Here is a 9,544-nt window from a genome sequence, read left to right as displayed (position 1 = left end):
TATTATCCACAATATTTAGCTTCTCTGTTGAACCATTCTCTATATAATATATATATATATATATATATATATATATATATATATTATCTAAGATGAAACCACACAAAAAAATAAGACATGTTTTGTGTAAATAATAAAGAAAAAAAATTAAAATTACACAATCCAGTTATTTTTCAAAAAAATATATATATAAATACACAATTTAAAAAATTAAAATATTATAATTAAAAAAATAAATTTAAAAAAATACCAAAACTTAAATAACATCCAAAAAATGGATAGAAATAAAATTTTCTTTCAAAGAAATTTAAAAAATCAGTTTCTTTTTTAACATTTTCGGTAGTTGGTATATATATATATATATATATATATATATTTTTTGATTTGCTTTGCGGTAGTTGGTATATGGCTTAAACAAATAATTTGTTGCGGTTTTTAAGGATGGATTGGCCGGTTTTTGTTTTTTAAATTTTTCACCCCAATTCTAATTAATATTATATCCTTCTAATTGAATTTATTTACATTTACTTTGCTCTTTATATATATAAAGATGAGTGGATTTTGAAAATAGCCACTTTTATATAGTAAAAATAAATTTTACCCACTAATATAAAAACTTAAAAAAATACCCACAGTTACCATTTTACCCTTACATATAAATTTTTTACAAATACCCACGAATTCACAACCAGTGAATTTACAACCAAAATAAATTTTGGTTGTGAATTCAAGCTTTAAAACTCGAATTCACAACTGAATAACAAGTATTGGTTGTGAATTCAAGTTTTAAAGTTTGAATTCACAACTTGAAATAGTGTTAGTTGTGAATTCACAACCCACGACTATTTCAAGTTGTGAATTCACAACCGATAAAACTTGAATTCACAACCAACATTTTTTCAAGTTGTGAATTCACAACCAATTAAACTTGAATTCACAATCAACACTAATCTAACACTATTTCAATTGTGAATTCACAACCAACGCCGATAATTCAGTTGTGAATTCATAAACTTGGTTGTGAATTCAAGAACATCTGCACAAAATTCAGGGATTCTCATCAATTTCTTCAATCTGTGATCCAATATACTTAGTATTCAATCAAAACAAAACTTATACAGAAAATTTATTACATTTCCTTTATTGAAACGAAATACATCGCTTGTAAACATAAAAAATCCCCAAAATAAGAAAAATTTTAAAAAGCCCTAAAACACATCAATAGAGAAATTTAAGTGTGCACTCTTCCTCTGGTTCCGCCTCTTCGTCCCTCATCCACCGCCTCGAGCTCGTCATCATCCACCGCCTCCTCTCCGGCGAACCTGGCTAGGCAGCTCCAGATCGGCCGAACAGATGCTCATTCCTCGACTGGAATCCGGAGCTGGAGTACTGATCCAGCGACAGAGAGAGGCCACAGCCGCCGTCGAGTAGAAATCGGCAACGACGAAGCAGGCTAGGGCGAGGGCAGCGCCGCCACCGCCAGCATCTTCCTCACCATCGCATTATTGGGCGGCGGAACCCTAGGATCGTACACGGCGAAGAATTTCCCCTTCCTTATCAACGGAATCGCCCAATCCACCGTGCTCTACGTGCGAGATCTACGCCTGGAGCAGCGGAGGAAGCCGATCGCCGCCGCAGTCCTCGGCCTCAGCAAGCTCAGATCGAGAAGAGAGAGAGAGAGAGCGAGAGAGAAGAGAGCGTGCGTGCAGAGAGAGAAGAGAAAGAGAAAAAAATGAGAGAGCGAGAGAGAAGAGAGCGTGCCTGCAGAGAGAGAAGAGAGAGAAAAAAATGAGAGGTTTGCCCATTTATATAGAAGGGCAATTTAGTCTTTTTACACAAAAAGTGGGTAAAATTTTAAGTTTTAATTTGAGTGGGTAAAATTTATTTTTGTTATAAGAAAGTGGGTACTTTGATATATTAACACTATAAAGATTAACCCTTATTTTTTTTAGGAATTACTGAATTGCAATATTGAGAGAGAAACGTTGCAATTGTGGGAGCGGGAGTTGTTGGCACACGTGGCGGAACCTAATTGGAAAGCGTATACTGCCGGTGCATTTTATGTAGGGTGGGGGCGCATGTAGGAGACCGGGGCCGGCGAAATCTGGCCGTTGATTAACGTTTGTGTTTGGGAAATCGAAGGCTTAGCTTTTTTGGTATTATTATTACTAGAATTTACGCCAAGAGCAATGCACCAAAAATATTTTTATATTCTATATTTATAAAAAATTGATACAAACTCAATTATTATATTTATAAATATAATAAAAAATTAATTTTAACTAAATATATTTTAGTTGAATATTGAAAAAATAAAACATTATAGAAATTAATCGTAACTATAATACGACTTTATAATTTGATCAGATTATACACTAAATTTCAATTTAATCGCAATTGTGACATAATAATTGGTGGATATCTATTCATCATTTCAATTTCTTCTATTGTTTTGATTGACATATATTATTTTTCCTTTACTCAAACTTGTAGATAGACGAGTACTCTTTCTTTCATTCAATATTTCTCTCATATTTTTGTTGGATGGGTTTTAGTGATGCCTGCTTGTGTACAACTTATGTGCTCCAAGCTTAAGTTTTAGTTTTTGTAGTTCTTTCTTTTATCCATTTCACTTAAGCCCTTTAATGTGCTTGTGAATTTTACAAGCAAATAGTTTTTGAAATCTTTTTAAAATAAAAAATATTTACTTTTGGGATTATATTATTGTTGAGACAAATTCATTTTTTTTGTTTGATAAATTACATTAATAAATAAAGAAATTCAACGACCACACGACAGATGACTCGAATCTAGGACCTCAGGTCTTGGGCATTAACACTAGGCCAACACACGCACACGACAAATTCAATTTTTGGTAACGAATCAAGTGCCGCTCCTATGCTAAAATTCTTTCTTCTTTTTCTTGTATTTCAGAGTTGGAATTTTGATAGGTTGTTTTCTAAAACAAGATTATTTGATTCTTGAACCAAATCCATCTTTCATCGTATCTACATTTATTTACTTAAAGATGAAGATAGAGATGAACTTGAGTTAGACAAAGTATCTGGTAATTAAGGACTCAACTGAGAAGTATTGATATTGCATATATAAAAGTCAAATTTAGGCACAACCTCACTTACACTAAAATTCCATCATCAAATATAGTTAGCATCGGCAAATTTAGCAGTATTTAGGATACAAAGTTTGCAAAGAATAATCCTTTAAAGAGTATCTGATTTTCATGGTTGTAGACATGGTCCAGGAAGTGTGTGTTGTTCTAGACCAAAAGCGTTACTACAGCTTGCGATAAGTTGGTTTCCAGTTATAGTCGATGTTAAGTGTATTGATTCCATCCATATTGCATAACATGGTACCGACTTACTACACTTAAGATTAATGCCAATCCTCGAAGCTGATGTCCCTTCTACTTGTCGATAAACCACGTCGCTTATTTCAACTCCTGTTTCCTTCACAATATCAAACCCACATTGATTCAATAAATCAATTAATGAAAACTAGAGGAAGAGAAGAGGAGTATCATACCTGCTCTTCGCATCCACCCCTGACGTTGCAGTAATTTTGGTCGATGATTATGGGATTCTTCACGCCTTGGAATACCAGTTTTTCAAATGTCACGCGCCGAAGATATCCTCTTCCCACCTTTCAAGACCAATAATGAAATCAAATTATATTTTTCTAAAGTTTTGATATAATGACTCTAAATGCATTTAATTTTACAGTCAGCTTTTGTTAATGTTTGGAATTAATTTAATTTGGAGGTTCTTACCTGCCATGTTTTGATCCGAGCTCCATTTGAGGTGCCATTGAAGATGGCATTGGTTATATGAATGTTCTCTACTTGCACATAGTTCCCTCCTTTTCCTAAACTTCCAATGCTGTCCAGTTATTGAGCAACAAATTACTTTCATCTTTAAATTAACAATATAATCTGCTTATTGTGTTTCAGTTTTGGTGGCTAAATATTCACCATAAAAGTAATCAACGTGTACTAATGAAATGAAATTTGAACTAATTAACCTGATTCCATGACCAGGTCCACATTCAATATTGCTTATTTCCATATCAGAAACGTAGTCACCAATTGAGATACAATCATCACCTGTGGACATTAACAAACACACAAAATTGAAGCCAAGCAATACGTATTACTCTACAGTCTACAACCAACAGTCATAAAAACACCCACTTGTCCTATTTTATAAAATAGTGACAGATTGATAGTCTTTAATTACAACCTTGCAACATAAATGATTTTATTTTTTTTCACAAGAAGATTAAATACAAGTGGTGATATATAAGTAAATAAAATAGTATAAATTACCGCAGGCGATTGTAGAATTTGTGATGAGGAGATGATGAGATGATTGAATGTGAATGCCATCTGTGTTGGGGGTATTTGCAGGGGACTGAATAATCAGATTTTGAATGATGAAATGGTTGCATCCTTTGAGGAGTATATGTGTTTGGGCACTATTTATAAACTTCAAATTCCTAATGCCGCTCTCGTTGCACCCCAAAAACTTCCACGCCTGTTTACAGTTACATGTATTTGTATATTCATTGACCCACAAATATAGCATGAGAGAGCTAAAATCGAAAATTTGGGGCTATAACTCAAGACAATATATATTAATATATATACCTATATATATATATATATATATATAATAGTAAGCTATATTCACTTTAAGCCAAAATCTCAATTAAGAGTGGTGAAAGCATTACTCACCGTTGGAGCTAAAGTTGTGCATTCTTCCTGAACATACAAGGAAAATAACTATAATGAGGAAACTTCATAAAATTAAAGATTAATCATAGTTTGAATTCTCAATTTTCAACATTTTTCAAAATATATCCCCAACTCATATTTTTCACTTTAAAAACTCCAAACTTGATAAAAAAATTTGATTTATAACCTGCATTACAGAATCCGGCTGTGCAAGGATGAATAGTCTCGTCGGATTATACGTGATTTTGATGCTTACGTGGAAAAAAAATCCACGTATAATCCACATAAATCTAGTAATTAAGGTGCATATATGATTCGTCATTTTATTGATCCCGATTCTTTAATGCGGGTACAAATCGAACTTTTTTTCAAGGTCGAAAATTCTTAAAGTGTAAAAGTGAATTTGAGAATATTTCTGAAAAAAATATTAAAAGTTGGGAACGAACTATATATTATTTATCTAGAAAATTAAATGAGAAGAAATTTATGTACCAAATGAGGATGGTATTTACAAGACTGATCCCACCAAGACTTGCCCTGCCCATCAATCACGCCATAACCATAACCATCAATCTTTAGGCCATTCATATCCTTAAATGCCAACCATACACTTGCATCTCTCTCATCCCAAGACCTAGGTGATTCTGGTGCTATCATTGTCCCTAAAATCTTCCTCATAAACATTAATTTTACCATTATAAAATCAAGAATTTCAACGTGTAAATAACAGAAACAAAAAATAATTAAAAAGTTATAAATTGCATCACACTGCCAAAAAATGAAAAGGAAACTAAAATAAATATAATAGGAGTGCATGCATGCAAATGCTAATTAAAATAAAGAAGCATATATACCAAGAAATTGATGATTGGTGCATTGCAAGGGCCGTGAAAAATGATGGGGTCCACTAAAAATATGGTCTCCGGCGGAACATATAATGTTGCAGATTCAAGTGAGGAACTACAAGCTGCATCCCATGCCTCTGCAAATGCCTACACAAATCCATATACTACACATTTAATTAATCATAAATGAATTAATGATTAGTAATAATATAAGTAAAAGTTTGAATTAGTACTTGTGAATCATCTGTACAACCATCTCCGGTGGCTCCATAGTTGATGACATTGAAATAATAAGGTTCATCGATGCCACAGCAGGTAAGGATTAATGAAGACGACGAAGCCAAAACGAATAACAACACTCCAAACACACCATATATCCTATGCACAAGTGATTCAAGTTAATTATATTAATTAATGTCTAAATTCTCAACATGCAAATTAACACAACAACAAATGTTGATTACATTCCTGCTGAAACGCCAATAGATTAGATATTTATATATCTCTCATACACAATTAAATCAGCTAGTAGGCCTTCTTTTAAACAAAACTCGCTGTGAGAGTTGTTTTGTTAATTTAAGATGCAATATTGCAAAAGCATGATAATACAATGCAATGATGTATGAATAACATCAGAATCGAAATGAAATTTACACTCTCATTCCACAATATGAATGTGTAAAAGTAGTATTGTGTATATATATATAAAATCACTGACCGATATATATATATGTTTTCTGACATAAACGCATTCAAGAGCGAAGCCATGTTTCTGCGTCCACATCTTCCCGACATACCATCAAGTTCAAGCTGCTCCTATTTTCATATATGCAACAATTAAACAAAATGAATTAGAAATAAATATTCACATAGATTGAGATATAACCGTTGTACACAGAGTCAATCCCAAATTAATGTGAGAATCCTTTTGGCTCGTGAACTTACTGTAGGAATAGGACAAGTCACAAATTTCAAGATTTCAAATTGCAGGGAAAAAAGTTCTTCCATTATATATACGTGTTCCAATTATGTGCCTCATTGTAACACTTGGAAGTCAGTGCTGTTATTTCATGTCACTTGCTTATTTTTAATTGGGGGAACTTTTTATACATAGCCATTTGAAATAAATATGTGTGTTTCTGTATCCTTTATAAAGAGAAATAGTTGGGTGATACTGTGTACTATAAAAATGGTGACAAGTGGAAAGAGAGACATCTATAGATGCCTTGCAAATATTATCGTCTAATTGCAAAGAAGAAGGAAATTCGGGGGTAGATGGGAATTTTTGTTACTCTATTCGTCATCATGTATGAAATTGGTTGAATTAAGTGTAGACAATTGATAATTTTTTGTATAAATACGGAAATGCTATTTGGACACCGAGTGTCCTGGACACTCGGTCAAAACCGGGCGATTATCATTGACCCATAATTAGCCGATTTTAGAGATAATTGTTTATTTACTAAAATATCCCACAGTGTTTATTGTTTTGTATTTTCGTTTTTTTAATTTCCAAAATTTATGCTTTTCGGTTACCTTATGTATTGTTTTTTTGTTTCCTTATTTTTCGGTTTTTTTATTTTCAAAAATTATATAAATCATATTCGAAGTTTATTTCTGGAATTCTTTTGATTATTTGTTTCTTGTTAAAATAATCCTATATTTGTTTCCAGCTTTTTTTCCCGAAATTAATATTATTTATTTTTATTGATGATTAAATTATTTATTTATATTCAAAAATTATGTTTTATTTATTTTTTTCCACATATTAATTTTTTATTGTTTCGAAAATATTTTTTTTCTGAAATTTTGTATTTTTATATTCGAAAATCATGTTAGTTTTTTCCGGAGATTTATTTTTCTATATTTTTTCAAAAATTATGTTATTTTTATTTGTTTCCACTAATTTGGATATTCTTCTAAAAATAATCCTAGATTTGTTTCCACTAATTTAGAGATTCTCCTAAAATAATCCTAGATTTGTTTCCACTAATTTAGAGATTTTCATTCTCCAAAAAATAATCCTAGATTTGATTCCACTAATTTAGAGATTCTCCTAAACTAATCCTAGATTTATTTCCACATTTATTTTATTTTTCGATTATTATTTTTTATTTTGCGAATTTTATGTTAATTTTATTTGTTTCTACTAATTTAGAGATTCCCTTAAAAATAATCATAGATTTGTTTCATTTATATTTTTTTTTTCATTAAAAAAACATTTTGAAGATGATTTTATTTAAATATAAAACCGAAATACAAGAAAAAGGTGATTGGGGGAAATAATCCTAGATTTGTTTTCATTTATATACATTTTTCCGATATTAATAAAATACAAGAAAAAAGGTGCTTGGGGGAATTGAACCTGAGACCTCAATAATATGTGAGTAATACTTTCTCACCTTGTCCGGTAGTGACAATTACTACATTAGTGAAGCGTTAGAAATAAAAATAAAATGAATCATATGATGGGACATCGATTGAAAAAATAAATAACATATATTTGGATTAAAAGTATTATAATAATGCAGTTAACGCGATATAATAATAAGAAATAAAGTTTAATTAATTAATTGAAATAAATTAGTGAAGTTGAAAAAAAAATTGTGAATACGATGAGATATTGCTTGGAAAACTATATAACATATACTTGTAGACAATGTATTATAATATAGAATTGAAGTCGATTTGATAATAAGAAAATGAACTACTATAATGTAAATAATGAAGTTGAAATAATTATACTCAATGAACTAAAGTTGAATTAATTAATTCAATTAAAATAGTGAAGTTGTAAAAAAATATGAATCATATGATGGGACATTGATCGAAAAACTAAATAACATATACTTTATTAAAAAGCAATATAATAATAAGAAAATGAAGTACTATAGTGTGAGTAATGAAAAAAAAATGAAACATACGCAGAGATTTTGGTCGGAAAACTATATAACATATACTATATTTGAATATATTATAATAAAGAATTGTAATCGATATGATGATAACAAAATGAACCACTATTGTGTGAGTAACGAAGTCGAAATAATTATACTCAATGCAATAAAGTTTAAGTAATTAGTTGAAATTAATTAGTGAAGTTGTAATAAAATATGAATCATATGATGGGACATCGATCGAAAAACTAAATAACATATACTTTATTAAAAAACGATATATAAGAAAATGAACTACTATAGTGTGAGTAATGAAAAAAAAAATTCAAGTGAATCATACAATGGAATTTTGCTCAAAAAACTATATAACATATACTTTATTTGAATATATTATAATAAATTATAATCGATATGATGATAACAAAATGAACCACCATTGTGTGAGTAAGTTTAATTTAATAAACTTATTCAAAAAATTTAAATTTAAGTAAAAAATAAAAAGATTACTTAATTATTTACAAGTATTAATATTACTTACTTATTAGTGGAAAAAAAATCATAATCGAAAAAATTAAAATAAAATTTCCAAGGAAAAATAATATGTGAGGAATAAAAATAAAATTTCCAAGAAAAAAATCAACTAATTTTCGAAACTAAAAAACAGAGAAATGAGGAAACGAAAAAGAAAAAAAGAAAAATAAGGAAACAGAAAAAACGAAAAATAAGGAAACAACCGAAAATACAAACAATAAATTGAGTATATTTATCAAATGATAATTTAGTAAAAACACAACACAACTAAAAACCAGCCCATTACCAACCAATGCAAAAAACCGGGTTTTGGAGGGGTGTCCAGGACACTAGGTGTTCATTTATCACTACCCGTATAAATAAAATGTAATTATAAGAATAAAATATAAAATTAGAATGTTTTTGGTGAATGCTAAAAATGGTAAAAAAATGTCATATTTTGATAGACAGATAAGTACATTTTTCTTTTCAGATGTCCATAAAAATAGTCATATTATATTCATGAATACAATCCACAATAA

General features: G+C 30.1%; 1 protein-coding gene across 2 annotated transcripts; it reads right to left on the bottom strand.

Moving 5' to 3' along the window:
* Positions 1-3,085: 3,085 nt before the first annotated feature.
* LOC130988375 (probable polygalacturonase At1g80170) lies at positions 3,086-6,440 on the bottom strand. 2 transcript variants are annotated; one of them, XM_057912193.1, is made up of 10 exons: positions 6,314-6,440; positions 5,829-5,973; positions 5,605-5,742; positions 5,243-5,419; positions 4,751-4,777; positions 4,343-4,550; positions 4,039-4,120; positions 3,788-3,896; positions 3,544-3,660; positions 3,086-3,467 (listed from the first exon to the last, which is right to left on the bottom strand). In XM_057912193.1, exons 1-10 carry the CDS (start codon positions 6,388-6,390, stop codon positions 3,240-3,242), a joined length of 1,308 nt encoding a protein of 435 aa, XP_057768176.1. In that variant the 5' UTR covers positions 6,391-6,440; the 3' UTR covers positions 3,086-3,239. The 2 variants fall into 2 exon arrangements, with proteins under 2 accessions (XP_057768176.1, XP_057768178.1); XM_057912195.1 differs by having other exon boundaries at positions 3,305-3,460.
* Positions 6,441-9,544: the final 3,104 nt, after the last annotated feature.

The sequence above is a fragment of the Salvia miltiorrhiza genome, chromosome 6, assembly GCF_028751815.1.
Source record: "Salvia miltiorrhiza cultivar Shanhuang (shh) chromosome 6, IMPLAD_Smil_shh, whole genome shotgun sequence".
NCBI lineage: Eukaryota > Viridiplantae > Streptophyta > Magnoliopsida > Lamiales > Lamiaceae > Salvia > Salvia miltiorrhiza.
The sequence above is the reverse complement of the archived record's forward strand: the minus strand, read 5'-3'. Positions and strand labels throughout refer to the sequence as shown.

Excerpts from the sequence above, each read along its gene's own strand:
- LOC130988375 (XM_057912193.1), bottom strand. The coding sequence starts at position 6,390 with ATGTCGGGAAGATGTGGACGCAGAAACATGGCTTCGCTCTTGAATGCG. Across the intron at positions 5,743-5,828 it reads GTTGTACAGATGATTCACAA|GCATTTGCAGAGGCATGGGA; the intron begins GTACTAATTCAA and ends GGATTTGTGTAG. Across the intron at positions 3,661-3,787 it reads CTCGGATCAAAACATGGCAG|GTGGGAAGAGGATATCTTCG; the intron begins GTAAGAACCTCC and ends TGGTCTTGAAAG.